Source organism: Ambystoma mexicanum, chromosome 3p (genome assembly GCF_040938575.1).
Source record: "Ambystoma mexicanum isolate Mex_15411 chromosome 3p, UKY_AmexF1_1, whole genome shotgun sequence".
Lineage (NCBI taxonomy): Eukaryota > Metazoa > Chordata > Amphibia > Caudata > Ambystomatidae > Ambystoma > Ambystoma mexicanum.
Window position 1 is genome coordinate 814,527,759 of NC_090925.1, and position 20,382 is coordinate 814,548,140.

Consider the following 20,382-nt stretch of genomic DNA (forward strand, 5'->3'; position numbering starts at 1 on the left):
TGAAATAAATTGTATTGTATTGTATTGTAGTTCTTATGTATATAAAGCCTTTTCCCATTTGTATGGCCACAACGCGCTTCGTAGTAGAAACTCCTTCAGGGACCGAAGACTAGGTATGGGAAAATTTGAAGAAAGGCTTAAAGTGTGTGTGTGTGCATTTGGCCAAGACTAGGAGTTAGATGGGCTGGCTATGCTCCAATAAGCAACCCAATATGTCAGGCATGTGGGAGGGTGTTGAAGGAGGTCTCGAAAAAGTGCTAGTGAAAGAGAAACGGTGTGTGCCCAGCTACACCGAAAATTGTCATAGGGTGGTGATGTATTGTAATGGCAGAGGTGTTGGGGCTGGTTTAAGGGTGAAATCATAACGTGTCTAGCTAGACCAGATTTTTCATAGTCGTAGCTGTATTCTAAAGTGTGTGGATGGAAAGCAATGCCTGCTGCATATGTCTACCCAAATGGTACGTTTAAACATGCCTCAAGCTCAGATGGAGCTTATCTTTCATCATGCTGTGTGATCTGGTCACCTTCATCCTTTTTCCAGCTAGTTCTTGAGGGTCCACAAAAGTGGAAATGGTCATCATATTCTATTCTTTTGCCAGTGTAGGCCTTGGGATTCCAGACCCTACTCCGCATGTCTTCTGCGGTGACAACAAATTACCCATTCCTGGACTTCGGTCCTCGGGAGTTTTCACCTACAACGCTTTGAGGCCATACCAATGGGAAAAGATGCTATATAAATGACAACTTACATTACATTACATCACAACGGCTTTGAGGAATTTAGCAGAGCCTCTCCTGTCCAATACCTGTCCTTCTAAAAGCTAACAGGACTCCCTCCTACACTCTTGGGTCAGTGACAGTTAAGTTATGTTATGTTAAAGGATATTTATACCGTGCACGATCACCAACGGAGTGGTCCCCTGGCTCTGACACATCAAGGGCAGGATGCGTGCCGAAGGAGAGAAAGAAGCAGCCACTCATATAAGCAATGTCATGAATGTCATGTACCAGTAGTGAAAATGGGTATTTGCTCACATATGATAGGCCTTCCTAACTGTGTTATTGAATGAGAACATAGTGACTGATGTTACACTTTCTTCTCTGTGTTATAGGCAGATAAATGCCTCCCTGTACCTGGTACGACTCGGAGTGTACCAGCTGTCCAATCCCGACCAAACCATGATCGTCTCAGGGGTGAAGCAGGTGATCATCCATCCCAACTACACCAGCGAGGTGACGTCACGTGGAGACATAGCCCTACTGGAGTTGCAGACACGTGTGAACTTCTCTAGCCTCATCCGTCCCGTTTGCCTGCCATCAGCCACGGCACAGTTCCTGCCAGGGATGAATTGCTCGGTGACCGGCTGGGGGGGCATTGGTTACCTAGGTAATGTATTTCTTGGGGTGTGGAGCTGGGCAGGGCTAACTTCATGGGCATTACCGTGCAAACTTTGATAGTTCAAACAGTCATGCAAAGTTCCTCGCATTATTTACTAGTGTGGCCGTAAACAAAATGGGGGTTCAGTGTTCCATTATGGGGAAGACAACTGATCTCTCTGGAATTCCTTTAAAATCGTAAAATACCACAATGTTAATGGAGTGATTAGATCCCTGAATTGTCTCAGGGGCTGAATGGAAAAATACACATAATCTTTCTATTTCCTCTAAGATTCAATCCCCTTTTTCAATTAATCTTATGGAACAGGACTATGGCATCAGGAAAACGCAGTCCAGTGTTTGGTGGGGGTGGGACCAGGGAGCGGGCGGGAAAGGAAGTGACGTGACAGGAAAGAGGATATGGTAGTTTGGAGAGCATGAAGTAAAAATGTTCTTTACCTTGCTCCCATGTCGGCGTCTTTATTTGATAAGCACTGTGTTGGTGACCAGGTGTCTGGATTGGGGCAGACCCACAATCCCAAACACACCATTAGCAACAAGTGGGCCAATGTGGGCCTGCATATGGGGCCACCTGAGGAGGCCTCTCACGAACTGTGGGGAGTGCCGGTGAGAGATGGAGTCGAGTGTCAAAGGAGGACACACCAGAGCTGCAGGGAGCGGCCACAAACCCTTCACACTAAATCGCACACAGAAAAGGCAGGAAGAGTGGAGGCACACTGTGAAGGCCACGCCACACCGGCAAACGAGGAGCGGATTTGATGCCAAAAGGACACAGCTGCCATTGTACCATGCCCTCCAGGGATGAGGCCCAGAAGCAGCACACCAGGACTTAAGGCAAGTGCACAGTTGTGGGGAATCAATGCATTAATCACAGAAAAAGCCCTGCATTTTAAAAGCCCTGTATGTTGAAAACCCTGCATTGTCAACACCTCATTCACACAGAAGGGAACAGAGGGTAAATAGAAGAATATCTTCATCAGACCAACGCATGCACACAGACGAAAGCCTAAACAAACATGTCGGACCAAGACATCCCGGCTACAATGGCAATCACAACACCCATCCAGGCACCAGACAGGCCACAGGAACACATAACACTACAACTGCCTGGTGTATTTGATATCATGTACATCAGCAACATGGGACCCAGATGGGCTATGTGGGCCAGAGACCTTGAGCTATATTTAGGGGTAATGGGGCTAATGGACGATCATTGGAAGCAATGCCTCTTGAAGCTGGCGGTAGGACCAGCCACCAAGGACATTATTGATGAGCTACCGGAGAACTCTACAGACACACTTCGAGGCTTAAAGGCAGCCCTCACTGACTATTTCACTGCACACACCAATGTGTATTATGAGAGACTTCTGTTCCACTCCACCAGGCAAGTAAAAGGGGAAACCATGGACGTATTCGTAATGAGATTGTGAATCAAGCTAAAGCACTTGCGACTTTAATAATTATTCAAACAATGAAGCATTACACTTGCAAATTATTGCAGGATGTGAGCCTCAAAACTTTCACAAGAAGGTATTACAAAAGCCCTGAACATTGGAAGAGATACTGATGCTAGCAAGGGATGGACTGGCAGTGGAGCTACAGGTGGAAGCCATGAAAAACATGAAAATCTCCACGCCAACACCTGACACAATCCACAAGATGGCCACTTCACCACCTAGGCCCCAAATGGAACCATTGTGTTACCGGTGTGGATATGAGTTTCCACATGAGGGCACATACCCGGCACTTGGTCAACTTTGCACGGCATGTGGAGGACAGAATCATTTCAAGTCAGTCTGTAGAATATCAAGAAACCCATCGAAGGGAGAAAGTGAAGGCAGTGTCCCAAGCAGACTCAAGGACAGAACCAGTATGACAGAAATGGCAGTATCATCAGCGGCTGCACAAACACACATGAAACACAAAGATAGGGAAGACGAGAAGAACAATCTGGAGAAGAGAGACGAATGAAGGAGAGACCGAGTTAACACATGACAGCACCATGTCCACTCTGGAGGTCCAGACAACATGTCAGGTACTTGGTAGAACAGAGAGTGACGTCAGCTCCTCAGAAGGAGACCAGAGCCGGAAAGGATACCTATAAGCAATGGCAAACAAGCAGGCCACAGAACATAACCCTACACTACTCATGCACATTAACGAACTACAGACAGAATATCTGGTGGATATAGGGGCCACCGTAATTGTGAACAGGTATATAAGACCATACCACAAGCACCCAAGCTTCACCCATCGGAAGTTGACATTTACCCATTTGGGTTAAATACCCTGTACCTTGCAAAGGATATTTCAAAGCAACATGTCAGTAGAAAACTCGAGAAAATAGATTCCCAGTTCATGTACTAGAAATGGCAACCGAGAGCGGATGCAAGTTTCAAAGCTGCCATCGACATGGGATTGATAAACATACTTTACACACTAATGGTCAACAACTCCATAAACACAGTGGACAAGATGGATCATTGTTTGCAACACTATTCAGAGGTATAGGGGAGTTAGAAAACAGACAGATCCAACTCTACGTCGATGAAAACATCCCACCTGTGGCCCAACACTACAGAGAAATTCCTATAAACATCAAGAGACAAGTAGAGGGGGAACTACATAAACTGTTAAACCAGCATCAGGACCCACACCGTGGAAGTCCCAGATCGTGCCAGTGCCAAAGAAAGGATCAGAGGCCACAAGACTCTGTGAAGACACGAGGAGACCAAACCAAGCGATAAAAAGGGTACAACATCAGGCCCCCCGTATCACTGATACGATACACTTGCTAAATGGGGCCCAGGTATTCTCAAAACTCGACCTTAATAAAGGTTATCATCAGCTGGTACTGAGACCCAAATGTTTCTATATTACCACATTTGTGACACGCCTATGCCTCTCTAGGTTCAAGAGGCTAAGCTTTTGCACAATATAATAAAATACATCCTGAATTGCATCAACTACAGCAACAATATTTAATCTTTGACACCAGTGTGGAAAAACACGACGACACACTATTCAGGGTATGCATAGCTTTAGAGCTGGCAAATCTCCCCTTCAACAAGTACAAATGCGACGTCAGAAAAGGAACCCTGCGTTCCTTCAGACAAATCTTCTCAGAGAAAGGGATGGCGCCAGATCCTGAAAAGGTAACTGCATTAAAGGAGACTTCTGTACTGACAAACGTGTCAAAGCTCAGATCGTTCTTGGGGCTCGTAAGCCACTGTACAAGATATATAAAAGACTTTGCAGCCACCAATGAACCCCTGAGGGCGTTAATGAAGCAACACACGCCATTTCACTGATCCCCACAGTTTCAGAAGGCTTTCACCACTATCTGCAGCAGGATATCAGAAGCTGAAAATACAGTCTGCTTCGACATAAGACGGGACACTGAACTAACAGTGGATGCAAGTCAAGAGGAACTGGGGGAAATTCTGGTGCAAAAAGAAGAAGACACAGCACATCAGAGGCACATCATATCATATGCCAGTAGAAGCCTATCAAAAACCGAACAGGCCTACTCCCAGGCCGAAAAGGAGAACTTGGCAGTAGTATGGGCAAGCGAGCACTTTGACTTGTTCCTATATGGATAACCATTCACAATAATAACAGATCACCAAGCCCTATGATTTCTGTATGGAAATCCTTACGCGAAAATGCTGCCACGCATAGCTTGATGAGGTTTTTGTCTACAGGATTATGCGTTTGACCCCAGAAAAGCGGAGACACCTGAACCAAAAGTTTCTGACATAAGATATGTAATACAGCAAGCAATTTCCCAAGGTCTTGATGCATTAAAGATCTCACAAGAAGCAAAAACGGACATCGCCATGCAAATTGTGATTGAAGGCCTTCAGTCTACAAAATGGAAGAGGGCAGAGGAAAGAGGAAAACTAAATCCGGCACAGGTGGGACGGGATGTTGACAACTTCCTAATAGCCAAAGACAAACTGGCGGTGGAGGAAGAGGCACTACTGCTCAAGGGAAGCAAACTGTTCATGCCAACTTCCCTGCGATGTCAAGTGGTGGAACTGGCCCATGAGGGGCACTGTGGCATTGTGTCAACCAAAAGGATGCTCCAACAGAAAGTATGGTTCCCGAGGCTGGATACCCAGGTGGAAGAATTACTTAACGAATGTCCCACATGCTGCCTCATCACACCATTAAGACATCCTGAACCACTACAAATGCCAGAACTACCGGAGAGAGTGTGGGATGAAGTTGCTATCGAATTCTTTGGACCTATAGAAGGGGGAAGACATGCTAGCAGCAATGGATGAGTATTCAAGATTCCCAGAAGTGCAGATAGTGGGATCCACAGCGGCCCATCATGTCACACCTTTGATGGACAGAATACTCACTGCATAGGGCATTCCAAAAATGGTAAGGTCAGAGTACGGGCCCCCATTTACAGGCAAGATCATTAGGACATTTGCAGAATATATGGGGTTCAAACACAGGAAGGTGACTCCACTGTTGCCCCAAGCAAATGGGACCATTGAGAGATTCATGTCAAACCTAAAAAGGGCATTCCAAATAGCCCATCTCACAGGACAACCATATGAACAAGTACATTAACAGTTTTTGGGAACTACCGAAATACGCAGCACAGCACCACCGGGACTTGTCCTGCGGAGGTGATGTTTGGAAGAAACATACACACCCGACTACCACATCTCCTTGATGACTCTGAGAAGTACCAGGAAGATGTGTTTGGTGGGGGTGGGATCTGGGAGTCGGGTGGGAAATAAGTGAAATGACAGGAAAAGGGGTATTGTAGATTGGAGAGCAAGAAGTGAAGACATGCTTTAGCTTGCTCCCAGGTCCACGTTTTTATTTGTAAAGCGATGTGCAAGTGACCAGGTTTTTGGATCAAGGCAGAACACCAATCCCAAAACAAAACAAGGACCTTCTCTGGATCTTGTAGAGCATTTATTTTAAAAACTAGACTGTTATCAGCATTTACACATGGCATACAAGACCAGACCAAATCTACTTAGTGTACAGTTGCAGTTAATTAAGGTTGTCTTAGTACAGCTCTGAATGGGTTAGGAAAGATAAATGATCAAAAGAAAGTTAAACTAAATCTGTGGTAGGATGGCACTTCTAGCCTTCCCACACAGGAGCCTACTCCAGTCTCTATGCCCTGTTCTCTTCCTAAACAGAGTTCTAAAGTAGTTGTCAGAATGGAAGTCTTTTCAGGACCTCTGGGTTCTCAGCAAAAGAAATGCCCACCCTTGTCTCTCCTCCATTCCACTCACAGTCTTTTAGGGATGAAAACAGTTCTCAGAGACTCAAATCTCTTGGTTTCATGGTTATGGTGGCCCCGGATCCTAAAGGGCCTCTCCCATAGAATTTTCTCTTGCCCTCAAGTCTATAGAACCTCTGCCAAAATATATTGATGGCCCTCCACCTGCACATTCCTCCTCCAAACTCACTTGTCCTCCCCGTAGTTGTTGGGGGGATGGCAAATGATTCCCTCCTTGTGCTCTTCTCTGTTCTTCTAGTTTTTCCCAGACTTCTCTCTTTTCTAGTCCATCGTTCAACTCCCTCCTCTATGGGTCTTAGAATCTTCTTCCCCTCTTTCACTATTCTGTTCTCCACCTTCTCTGATGCTCCTCTCTTCACCATCGACATGCCTGCTCCTCTTTTAATTCCCTCCTCCTTTGCTCCTCTCTTGCCCCTCTCCTCAGCTGCACCTCTCTTCACCACCTCTTCCTATGCTCCTCTTTTCAAACCCTCCCCATCTGCTACTCTCTTCACCACCTCCTTAGATCCGACTCTCTCCACCACCTCACCAGCTAATTTCTTCGCTACCTCTTCCTTAGATTTTTGTCTTTCCACCAACATAGCTGCTTCTCTTGTCGACAAATCCTCTGCTCCACTGTCAACTCCAACCTCCTCTCTGCCATCAGCTCTCCTTTCTCAAGTCACCTTTAAACATGCACTATTTAATTCTCAAAAAGCCCACTCTGCTGCTTCCTACTGCACAGTTTATATAGCTCAGTGTCACTTCCCATGTGGCTGAACCTTTATTACGGGTCTGCATTTGTGGGTTGTTGTCCTTGCCTTCTTTTGAATGACTGGGTGAAATTTTCATCATTGAAACAGTTGCCAACTTTCCTCCCACACTGAATGGACCATTCCACCATCTTCATTCTCAGAGAATTCTCATGCATTCACGTCTTTGAGCGAGCACCACACTGCTTGCAAGGCGAGAACAGCCACTGCTCTGCAGCTCCTCTGAATCCACCCACACCCAGTGTTGCAGGGTTGAACTCAGAAATCTTTTTAAAGCAAGTAATGAGCTAAATAAAAACGTATCAGTCCTAGAAGGTAACAGGAAGGGGCTGAGAACATGCTGTGTCTTAAGGCAGAGGAGCTCGACATCACTTCCAACTTTGTCCATCAACTTGAAGAAAAGGACCGCAGACTCGAAGATAAGGTTGAACAAGGTGAGAATAGATTACCTCATAGCTGCAAGAGGGAGAAGGCATGGAACAATCAAGTAATAGTGTATGGTCTCAGAGACAACCATGTTCCCATTAATATAGAATGAGATATAGAAGATACTCTTGGATATGCAGAGAGATCTCGCAGGAATCTGTTATGGGCTGACAGTAAAGACACTTGTATTGTATTGAGGTGGTCCGAATCATGATGTCGCCTGACATCCATTGAGGGGCTAAGGTGTCTTCGTTTTTGCATGGGTTGGACTCTTGCTGTTTGCTCACTTTGGGCCTTCTAAAGAAAGTAAAGATAAGTACAGAATTGCACTACCCTCCCATGTTAGATCCCCGCTCCTTTTTTCTCTGCTTCCTTCGCTGTGTTCTTCCCCCTATGATTGTTAAGTACTGTGTTGCTTCCCAAAGCTAGGTCTGCGCTCAATAAATACCCTAATAATAATAATAATAATCGGTACTGGTGCTAAAATTTACATTCCGAGATAAGATCCATACATTGGTTTTTATTTGTGGGCACAATGAACATCGCAATGCCTTTTCAATGGGGCCAGGTGACTGCTTTTTAGGAGGAGAAGGGTGAGCTAATTATGGGGGCATTTAATTGTAGAAATATTTGTGTGTTTGTATATTGGCTTATGCAGATGTGACTGCCAGTTTCACACTCCCATTTACACAATCCCATCCCCACAATTCAGCACAAAGAACAGACAAAAATCTAAATGTATTTAAAAAAGAAATGTAACTTCCACCAACTCAATCTCCAGCTTTACTGTGGAGTTGCTACAATATGAGTATAACAAATTCAATAATCACAAAAATGAATCCAAATTACCTGCCTACATGAATCTCACTTATTATACCAAGGCTTTTACTCTCAATTTAAACAATCTGCTTATAAATATATTATTCAAAAAGATACTAGGCATTCTAAACATTTCTACCAGGCATTGGCTCTTCTACATTATATAACTCATGACATGGCAACATGAGGCAAATAAATGCATTCACTTATTTTGACGATTTCTAATTTATTTTCGGAATATTCTTTTTTCTCCAGTAACAAGACAAGGATGGTACCATAGAACAATTACATCAATTAACATTCAAAATATATATATGCACCAACTCCCCTCTACAGGTGTAAAATAGTGAATGTTTTAGCTATTTAGAGGACACTTGACATATAGGCAATGGCCAGCTAGAATGGGACTATGTGTTAAGCCATGCACATGAAAATTGTGACTTATTGGCATTGGCTCCTCTAGTTTAAAGTCACAGGAAATGTTCTGTTGTGGACCCACATGTATACTACATCCTCTGAATGTGTGGGTGCAGCTCTGTATAACCATGTGTATGTGACTTTCACTAAACATTGATTTGTTCTTTTCGCTTATCGGTATGTGTGAGCAGGACATTCCTTGAACATGAATGTATTCCTTCCAATTTAGATGCATGCATAGTTTTAAAAGGGCATACATGTAATGTGTTCAGTCTCTTTGTATATCTGGGCAGAGATGTACTATTCTCCAGCAACAGATACTGGGCAAATAAAATCTTCCCGCTCATATTAAACTTGACTCTGCCTATGCATTAAAAAACAAGGGAATGCAGAGGCTTGCACTTCACATAATTATTGATCAATAGAATTAATTCTTTCAGCATACATTTTGTTGTGCACACATCTGGTCTAAGACTATGGTCCGCATTATAAGTTGGCAGGTCTGGAAATAAAGTGCTGGTAATAACATGTACTGGCACATTTCCAGACCGGCCAACTATATGTTTGTTGGTAGGGTGGAGGATTTAGCTACAGTTCTGAGCTGGAGGTATATTCGCCACCCTACTGGCGAAAAACGGCCAGTATTACCAGCCCTGTAATACTGGTGCTGGTAATACCGGCAAATCTCCCCATGGCATGGAATAAGGATTTACCAGTATTTCCACCACTTGGAATCTGCTGGTAATGCCAGCATACAAAGTGGCGAAAAAGGTATTACAGTTTGCCGGTATCCCGCCGGTAATACCGGCAGGATACTGGCGGGATACCAGCAAACTCATAATGAGCCTCTATGGGCCTCATTGCAAGGTTGGTGGTACAGGAAAAAAGGGGCAGTAATTCTCTTACCACCAACTTTCCCGTACCGCTAAACTACAAGTTTGGCCGTGGGGTGGTCGGATTTACATGTAGCTCTGAGCTACCAGTAATTTCCGGCACCCCACCATCAAAGAATAATACCGGTATTACCAGTACTGGTATTACTGTGCCGGTAATTCCCTGGAATGAAAAATTACATACACTTACCAGCTCTTGTAATCTGCCGATAATTCTTGCAGATCAAGCACCAGTAACGGTAATACCACTAGGTGGTATCCCACAAGATTTACCAGCGGGATACCACCAAACTAAAAATGAGGTCCTATGATACTCCCCGGCTGCATTAAGTGTCTGATGTCGCTCCAGGTAGTAGTATTATGCATTTATATTATAGCCCAACATGACTATATGGCTGTTTAAACGACTACTTATATTTGAAATAATACTTAACTTTACAAAAGCATGTCCACCTTATAGTGGCACCAAAATTTATTACATTTTAATGTAAAGTGAAATGAGCTTTAAAGGTCAACCTCTCCCTTTGTAGACGTATTGTAGATGGGGAGAGGACAGGGCATGCATTTATCATCACCTGTGTTCCAGTTTTCAAATTGTACTTCCCCGCAATTCCCATATCTTTGTCCTCCCACATTTTACCCTCATCAATTTGGGGCTATTTGGGGGTAATTTATCTTTCCAAGTGTAACTTCTGGTTTTGGGAGAACCAGCAAGCAACCCAGTCAACCAGACATCATTGCGTCAGCCAATCCTCTGTTCAGGTGATTTTTTTGGAAATCAATCTCCCACACACTGGTCACTCTTCCCTCACTAGAAGGTCTCCTTCTCTTAATGGACAAGTCTCCCATCTGCTTAGAGTCAGTCCTTCTGCTCCACAATCTCCAGTTTGTTCCCCTTCTTGATCTTCATCAACCAATATCCCATTACTAAAAAACTCCTCCAGTGCGAATGCAATTCCTATAGCCCCTTTACTCCACCGCTGCCTTGTAACAGATGTGTGGATTATTATCCACATGACTAGGAAAAGTGGGAGGGAAACAGTTCTTAATGAAGAGATGCTAATTTTATTTTTGGGGCATAACTAGATGGTAAAAATAATAAAATGTATACTTACTTTCAGATTCTGCATGTTGCTGTGAACATTTAAAGATATTGCACAATGACTTTTGACAATTTTACATGTTTTGGGCAATTCAAAATATAGGAACCCCTAATATATATGACAGAAGCCGATAAAGGTTACTCATATCTACAAGCTGTCAAAATCTGAATTTAATCGGAGCCATGGTTTCAATGAACTGATCAAATTATGATTACACATGTGAGGTTTCCGCATATAAATGAAGGACATGTTTCATCAGGTGGCAGTAGCGGTACATAACCTAAATGCTCCCTCTTGTATATCCTCTATGTATGTTTTTTTAACCATTTTTATTTTTCGTTTTTTTTTTCAATGGAGACATAATCAATTACAACATTTGATCGTTACAACTTGTTGTTATAAAGCATAGGCCAACTTTCAATTCAGGGTTAACATTACCCGTTGCTGCGTAGATTGTCTCCAATTTCTTCATCTGTCATTTATCATTCCTCCCTCCTCCCCATTGTCCCTTTACAACTTTTGTAACAGTTTTGAAGAGATAAAAAATATTTTAACTTTCAATAAATGTGCAAGAGTATAACTTTTGATATTATGAGTCCACATTATAATTTCGTTGTCTGTTATTATACAATAGGTATCTCCCAGTTTTATCGTTTCATTCTTACTTTCTTTCCCCACTCCTTTCCCCGCTACTTCTCTTGGAAGGGGGGCCAAGTGGATAAGCGTCTCTGCAGTGTCTAATCTCTTTCTCTGTTCTGATGGTAAGTGATCGACATATTTCTGAGGGTTCGTGGTTTATAGAAGTAGGCTTCCCTGTCTCCAACAAAGTCTCTGAAGGGGGACCATATAGATAGGTATCTCTGATATGTTTCTGTTCTTATGGCAGTTACCTTCTCCATTGCCATTACTCCCCATAGTTTCATCCACCACCATGGTGTTGTCAGTCCTTCTAGTGTTTTCCACCTTTGCGCTAATGTTATTCGTGCTGTTGATAGTAAGTGTGTTATTAACGTGGATATATGCCCCGATGCTGCATATATTCCTTTTGCCTCTACTCCCAGCAGGTCCACCTTAGGTGATAGTGGTAAGTCTCTGCCAGTAATGCCTTTGATGTGTCCCAGTATCTCCTTCCAGTAGGTAATTACTTTGGGGCATGTCCACCACATGTGGAATAGATCTCCTCTCCCTCCACATTGTCTCCAACAGTTTGGGGGATATTCTGGATTTATTTTGTGTAGTCTGTGGGGGGACATGTACCATCTGTAGCATAATGTATATGCAGCTTCTTTAATTGCTGTACATTTGGAGGATCTGTGAGCTCTTGTCCATATTTGGTCCCACTCTTTTTCCGTTATTGGTTCTCCTATGTCTTTTTCCCAATTCTCTTTATATTTTAGGTTGTCCGTTGGTTGTGCTCCATCAAGCAGTCTGTAGATTCTAGATATCCCCTTCTTTGGTTCACCTTCTTGCATTGTTAGTTCCAAGCCTGTTAGGTTTCTCGTTCCCACTCTTTTCACTGAGGGATGGGAGATCCAATGTCGTACTTGCGTGTACCTGAACCTTTCATTTTCCCCTAGATCGAATTTCTTTTTGCATTCTAGGAATGGGGTTGGGTCGGTGTTTTGGTACTGCAGTTGCAAATTGTCCGCGTCTTTCCAGCCTTTCCAGAAACTCTTCTTCAGGCTTGGGGTGAAGTCGATGTTATGTGCTATTGGAGATAGTGGACCCAGTCCTCGTTTGATCTTTTTCATTTGCATGGCTTTGACCCAGCTACTCAGGGCTGTTTTAGTAGCTCCTAGTAATTTTCTTCTGCTTCGCGGGCCTTGGGGCTCAGTGCTAGGAGCGCTTTTATCGGGATCTGTGTGGGTGCTTGTTCTATGGCTCTCCATCCTTTGGTGTCGTCTGGGTTAGCCCACTGAAGAATGGGGGCCAAGTGCGCTGCCATGATGTATCTGCCTAGGTCTGGGACCCCAGGCCTCCCAGGAGCGGGGGATGAGTCAGTATTTGTCTCTGTATTCTGGGTCTCTTTTTCGCCCATATGAATCTAAAGACTGCGTTTTGAAGTTCTTTTATTATCTGTGGTGGGATTGTTGTGGGTATTGAACTCGTCACGTATAGAAGGCGGGGGAGAAGGGTCATCTTCACCGCTGCTATTCTGGCGAACCATGATAATTCCTGATTATCCCATCTCAGCAGGTCTGTTTTTAGTTGTTTCCAGAGAGAGGGGATGTTTGATTTATATAAGTCCTCGAATTTCTTGGCCAGTTGAACTCCCAAGTATTCTAACGTGTTTTCCTCCCATCTCAGGGGGAATCTTTGCGTCATGCAGTTTATTGTAGTTGCGTCTTCAGTTATGTTTAGTGCCTTTGATTTATTGTAGTTGATTGAAAATCCAGATATGGTGGCAAATTCTTCCAGTGTCTCCACAGCTTTCGGTAGTGTATTTGTAGTATCTCCCATATAGAGCATCACATCATCAGCATACAATGCTATTTTCTGCGGGGTCTCCTTGATTTGCACTCCTTTTATGTCAGGGTTTCCTCTGTATCTTGCTGCTAGCGGTTCCATAGCTATCGCAAATATTAGTGGAGATAGGGGGCAGCCCTGGCGCATACCCCTCCGTATCTCTACTTGTCTGGAGTCGCAGGCATTTATCCGAAATGATGTAGATGGGCGTTGAAAATTTGCCAGGATCATTCTGCTGAATAGTGTTCCGCATCCGATTTTTCCCAGGATCATCTTTAGGTATTCCCAGTCCAAGCTGTCGAAAGCCTGTGAGGCGTCCAGGGCAGCTATTGCAAATTTCTGGTTTGTCCGTCTCCCCCATTCGATCACGTCTATGGCTCTTCTGACATTATCTTGGGTGTGTCGTCCTTTGACAAAACCCGCTTGGTCCTCGTGGATAATATCTGGGAGGATCTGCGATAGCCTATTCGCTAGTATCTTTGTGTATAGCTTTGTATCTGTGTTTAGGAATGCTATCGGGCGGTACCTTGAGCATTCAGTGGGATCTTTGTTTGGTTTCAGGGCAAGGATCGTGGAGGATCTGCCATATCTGAGGAGATCGATCTGGTGTCTCTAATTGTGTTGAAGAGTCGTGTGAGGGGGCCCAGTAGTTGCGTACGGAATATTTTGTAGTAGGCATTTCCGAAGCCGTCTGGACCTGGGGTCTTGTTCCTTAGTAGTGAGGAGATAGCCTCATTAATTTCTTGAGCTGTAAATGGCCTCCCCAGGATTTCCGCGTCCTTCTCTGAGATTTGGGGTAGACTCGTGGCCAGCAGGTAGGATTTTTGGTCTGACGCGTTTAGGTTTGTTCCCTGAAGTAGTTCTTCATGGAATCGGACCATTATTTCTCTTTTCTCTTCCTCTTTTGTGATCTTGTCTCCTTTTTCATTTCTTAAGGCAACTATATAGTTACGGGATTTCTGTTTGTTTAATTTGGCCGCTAGAAATGTATTTGCCTTGCCGCCGTGGACGTAGTATGATTGTTTCGTATTCAGCAACTTCTGTGCCACCGCGTCCGCAGTGTGACTTTCTAGTTGGGCACAAACCTTCTTTAGCTCTCGCCAGGATTTCCGCGTTTGTCAGATCTTGTGATTTTTCTCTGCTTCTTTTAGGGTTAGTTCCATCTTTTGGGTTAGTATTGCTCGTTCCCTACAGTATACTGCTGCTTGGGCCATGAATTCTCCCTGGATTACAGCCTTCCCCGCATCCCAGATTGTCTTCCAGTCAACCTCGCCGTTGTCATTCTCTTTGAAATAGTTATTTATGGTTTCCTCCATGTGTGTTCTAAGTGCTAGGTCGAGCAGGATCAGTTTGTTGAGTCTCCACGGTGGGCGTTGCTTATTTCCCCCGCCGTCTATTTCCAGGCTAACTATTACTGGGGCGTGATCCGTAATACATTGTGTTCCAATTTCCACCTTAGTCACTTGGGGGATTAGAGTTGCTGACACCAGGATCATGTCTATTCTGGAGTATCCTCTGTGTACCCCAGAATAATGAGTGTATTCTCTTGTGTCTCCTTGGAAAAAGCGCCAAGTCTCGATTACTTCTAGCTCTCTGAGGAACTTTCCCAGCGCCTGTCTGTTTCTCTGGTCGGCTGCCATAGGGGGCAGGGTTTTGTCGAGGTTCGGATCCATTATGCAGTTGAAATCCCCTCCTATGATTATTTGACCTTCACACCAACTCCCTATTTTCAGTAGGAGATCTGTGATGTATCGGTCTTGCTTGTCATTAGGGGCATATATCGTCAGGATTGTGTAGGCCTTCCCTTTTATAGTTCCTTTGATTCCCAGGTATCTCCCTTCAGTATCACTAATCATCTGTTGCTTTTGGAAGTTCAGTCCCTTAGCCAGCAGTATTGCGACCCCTTTTGTTTTTGTGTTGCTAGAGGTGAAGTATTGTTGTGGGAATGCCTTGTTACGCATTCTCTTTTCATCCGTTTTCAAGAGGTGGGTTTCTTGAAGGAGCGCTATCTTTGCCGGCATCTTCTCGAGCCTGTTGAGAATCGCACGTAATTTCCCAGGGGAGTTCAGTCCTTGTACATTTAGCGATACGATCAATGTATCTGCCATTTTTGTATGTAATATGTTTGTTGCTTCCGACTTTTGGTGTGTCTTGTTTTGGGTTAGTTTGAGGTGGACCACCTGCTGTAGTCAGGTGTTTCCTCGGTTTCTCTTTCAGTTGCTTCTTTATTTAGTGTCTTCTTCAGGGTGTTTCGTTCGTGATATTTGAAGGGACCTGTCAGTTTCTTTTCTCTGTTAGGTCTTCTTTTCCTCTCGGATGACCATTCCCATTGGTTATTTTGGCTGCTGGGTGCACTATTTTGTGGGCTAGTTTCGGTTTGGCTTTGTTCCTCCTCAATTTGTAGTATTGAAAGGCCTTCTTCGCATGTACTGATCCTTCTTTGTTTCTCTTTCCAGGGGAAGGCTAGACCAAAGGGGAATGTTCATCTGTATGCGATTTGTTTGGCTTGTAGTGCTTTTGTGACCGGTTGCATAAGCTTCCTTTTGTGTAGGGTGATCAGCGCTAGGTCCTGGTACAGTTGGATTCGCCCTCCATTGATTGTTAGTTCTTTGTGGGTACGTTCAGCTCTTAAGATGTCTTCTTTCAGACTATAGGAGGTCATGGCGATAAGAACATCCCTAGGTCTTACTCATGGTTCATTCCTTTTTGGGCCCACTCGGTGGATTCAGTCAAATTCAAATCTCTCTGGGGGAGGTAGGGCGTCGTTTAGGATGCTGCTAAAGCAGTGTTGCATGGTGTCTCGTAGGTCTTTATCTTGGATCGTCTCTGGGAGGCCCTTGACCCGGATGTTGGATCTTCGCGAGCGATTTTCCAGATCTTCAGTTTGGATCTCTAGGTTATTTGGAGCTCTGGCGACCTGGTCTAGTAGGCTATTGTATTGCTTTGCTTCCTCTGCCATATGTGAGAGTCCATTTTCGAGTGTGTCCACTCTGCCTCCAAGTTCGTCTATTTCCTGTCGTACCTCTTTCAGGGATGTCTTCAGCTCTTCTTTCATTGTTTCTAGTTGCGTCTGGAGTGTGTTTGTTATCCTGGATTCCATGCCCCTGAGGCAGTCAAGTAGTTCTTCCTTATTTATAGCCATATCAGAATTGTCAGGCGTCGTTGGTTCTCCCTGGTCCAGAGGTTCTTGGGGGGCACTTTGTTGTGCTGTGCTCCAGCAGCTTTCTATTAAACGACTTTGGTTTTTCGCCGGTGTCTTGGATCTTGTTTGAGGGGTTTTCCCTTTAATCCCGGGCATCAGGTTCTCTCCCCGTTGAGACTCTGTGTGGGCCTCCTGATACTTGTTTTCATGGGTCTCTGCTAGGGATAGCTCCGTCCGATTAGGTTTTCTCAGCGGTATTCCGTGTGGTTGGGTTTGTTAGTGTCCCCAAACACCAAGCCAGGCTGATCAATGGGGCGCATAGGGCACCAATCACAACTTGTGGGGTATCCCCAGATAGTCACGTTTTATTTACCGGGGAGAGGGGACCCCGGGCGCGCTCCCGCATCGGCCGAGGTGGTGGCGGGGCTCATTCGGGGGGGTCAGTACCTTCTCGGGTGTTATTGGACTCTAGGAGGGGCGCACTCCCAGCCTGCCCCCCGCTCCTTACCTCTCCCCGGTGTTTGCGCTGGTCGGGAGCGTCTCTGCCACTGCCGCCGGGCGTTTTAAGGCCTGCTGGGTGTCTTTCACTTGCGCTGCATGGACTGCACTCGTGGTCTCAAGAGTCCAATGTACTGTTGGGGCAGTAGGCGCTCCTCACCTCACTTTTTTTTCTCCTTGGGATTCCGTGTGTAGTGGATGTCTGGGCGCGCTCCCGCGTCGGCCCAGACGGTGATGAGGCCCCCTTATGGGCGTCCCAGGGTAGGAGCGTGTCCGCTATATGTCACCAGTTGGATAGGCCGGGGGGGTTCCGGTGTGGGGCTCTCTGGACACTGGGGTCTCCTGCAGCGGCGGCACGGGGGGACCACAGGCTGTATATTTAAGTGGTGGCAGTCAATGCAGCACAGGCCGGCTCGCTGGACGAGGAAGAGGGATGTCGTGATGTCAGGCCCCTAGACGGTCAGGCAGGCCACGGGATGAAGGAGGTAGGGAGTGCCAGAGGCCCAGGTGGCATGGCCAGAGCAGATCAAGGGCACGCCACTGCCCACTCTGGATTGGGGAAGTTGGTGTGGTGCCCCAGGTGCAGGGTCGTAATCCAGAGAGGAAGGGCAGATCGCGCCCTTGGTTTGGCAGGTATGTCCAGCGCGTGGAGACCGATGGAGGGGGGACTCCGCTGTGGAGTTCCCCAGATATAAGGATGTACTCAGGTCTGAAGTAGTGTCCCCAGCCAAGAGGGTCCCTGATGAGTATGGGCGGCACAGGGGCGCCTATGCAGCAGCAGAAGAGGTCCTCCAGTGCAGGATGTTAGGGGCCAGTTGGAGTGGAGCAAGGCAGGGCCCGAACTTCAAGAGGGGGATGCGGGGTGTGCTACAACCGGTCCCCCAGCTCCTCACCTGTAGTGAGGAGGCAGTGGTATGGGCCCCACAGCAGGGCAAAGCGCTGATGGCAGCCACCCGTTCCAGTGGTGGCACGGTGCAGGGGGAGTTAGATGGCGGATCCTTATGAGGGCAGCAGGAACTGTGCGTGTGGAGAGCCGCGGGGGGCACCATCCAGCCCTGCGGGTGTCGCAAGCCGTCTGTCCGGTGGCCCAGGTAGAGAAGGCGCCGGATGGGCAGTGTAGAGATGTCCCGCTAGCGCGAGACCCAACCCCTCTATGTATGTTTAAAAGCAGGTATGTCTGCCTACAGAAATTGTATACATTTCATCGTTTAGTTTTGTTCTGAGCAATGTCTGTGTGCCGTGCATTTGGATTTAAATCAGCTTTTCCCTTTACCTTTTGAAGCTGGTGCAGTTTTATGAGCCTGTGTTAACTGAATTATGGGACAAGTTTGCTTTGGAGACTAACCCTCTTACCATTAGTGGGTTCTGGAGTAAGTTTATAGGTCTTATCTCCTTTAGAAACTAGCCTTCTATACAATAGACCAGCCGTGTGGGGTGGGCTCAAAACCATCTGGCCTGACTATTAAATGCGAAAACTGGGCTGAAGACCTCATGCTTCCTTTATTGTGATTCTGAAATCATCATGTGCTAGGCTTGTAAGTGTAAATACACAATTGCCTCTGATTCCCTGTTCAACATGCATGTCAACTGAGAAATTCCATAATAAGGTTTCCCATAATGCTCCAATATGGCTTACACATGTTTATAAATTCATTTTACACTTGAAAAAAACAGTCACTTAAAAAAGGTGCAGGTTTCTATACTTAAAGCTGCACACAGTCTTGCATTTTCAGACCATTTTGTTAAACTCAAAATGGCAAAGACAGTCCTTTACAAATACAAAGTTGCAAAGATTTTGTTAACTTCAATACTTTCTGTCCTGCTGCATTCCTCAGGAAGTGAATAGACACCAATAGATGTGACATAGCTCTTGTACTCCTAGCTTTATTCTTTTGGATTCTCACAAGGGTTGAAAGAAAATATGCGTCTACATACTGGTATTCATGTGAAGTTTGGCTTTGAAAACAATGGCAGTCCAAAAGTCACTTTCAACATGTTTACAAAATTAGAGTGCAAACAGATTTCTTAGTACTTTGTAAGGACTTTCTATCTAAATATGGCAACAGGCAAAATGTGTAGTCTGACAGGCGTCTTTTTAATCGTGAAAGCAAGCAAAAGCCAGAAAGCTGCAATAAATGACAGAGTCTATGCATATCACTTCTCTTGCTCTGCCAGGAAGGCCCTGCACACTATTCATTATTTTAGGCAACTAGTCGAAACCTCTCTTCTCCTGGATCCTTTTTCTTGGTCGTAAAAGCGGAAATACAAGATCTACACTTGGTAGTTTTATGGAAACATATTCAGTTTTCTCAAACAGATTATACACACTACTCGTTTGTCCATAGAAACTATTCAAGGCAGTATTTTTTAATTCACTTAACTCTGTTTGCTTCCATGACTTCCTCATGCATAGCCCTTTTATCAATCTCGGATCCCTTCTTGGTCTTGATTTCATTGTGATTGGGGTATTTATTGGGTCTTTGCAAGTACCAGTGGCAGCTGAATGATTCCCTTTCAAACAATCTAGCAATCTATCTGACTCACACCCTGACATAGCCCTCTCTTTTCTCTAGTCCTCTATTTCTGCTACTCTTCATACTCTAGCCCTCGTCATGAGGATCTGTTTGAAGTCCAAAGCCAAGTGCAATTCTTGGTATGACTCTGACCTAGCTACACTTAAACGTAAGTGTAGGTCGGCGGAGAGGAAATGGAGGGTTTCTTGCTCATCCTCTAACAAACGGGCCTGCCGCCTGCTCCAAAGGCAATACCGACTAGCTGTCCGCACTAAGAAGAGAGTCCACATACAAGCCCACGTCTCTGCGGCATCTAACAATTCGGCCGAACTTTTCAAAATGTGCAAGGAGCTGGCCAACCCTGCTGCAGTCTCCACCCCTCCTCTCACCTCCCAGGATCTTTGCAATGCCCTTGTCTCTCACTTTATCTCTAAAACGCAGGACATCCTATCCACCCTCTCCTCCGCTCCCCCTTCTCCTCCCTCTCCTTCCCGACCCACTGTCCCTCCCCCAGCTATCCCACATCCCCCCTTCTCCTCCTTTCCTCTTTGCTCCCCTGCCCCTGAAGAGGTATCTAGACAAGTCCGATCTATGAAAACCTCATCAAAACAGGTCCATCCCTGCACCTCTAAAACCATTAAGGACCACATTGACACTCTTGTGCCAGCCCTTGCTGA

General features: G+C 45.3%; 1 protein-coding gene across 1 annotated transcript in view; it reads left to right on the plus strand.

Annotated features, from left to right (window-relative positions):
• Positions 1-20,382, plus strand: part of LOC138579983 (serine protease 27-like) — a 60,965-nt gene that overhangs the window by 15,516 nt on the left and 25,067 nt on the right. The window contains exon 3 of the mRNA XM_069650212.1: positions 1,113-1,387. Within this exon, the coding sequence (XP_069506313.1) occupies positions 1,113-1,387 (275 nt within the window). The remainder of the gene's footprint in view (positions 1-1,112; positions 1,388-20,382) is intronic.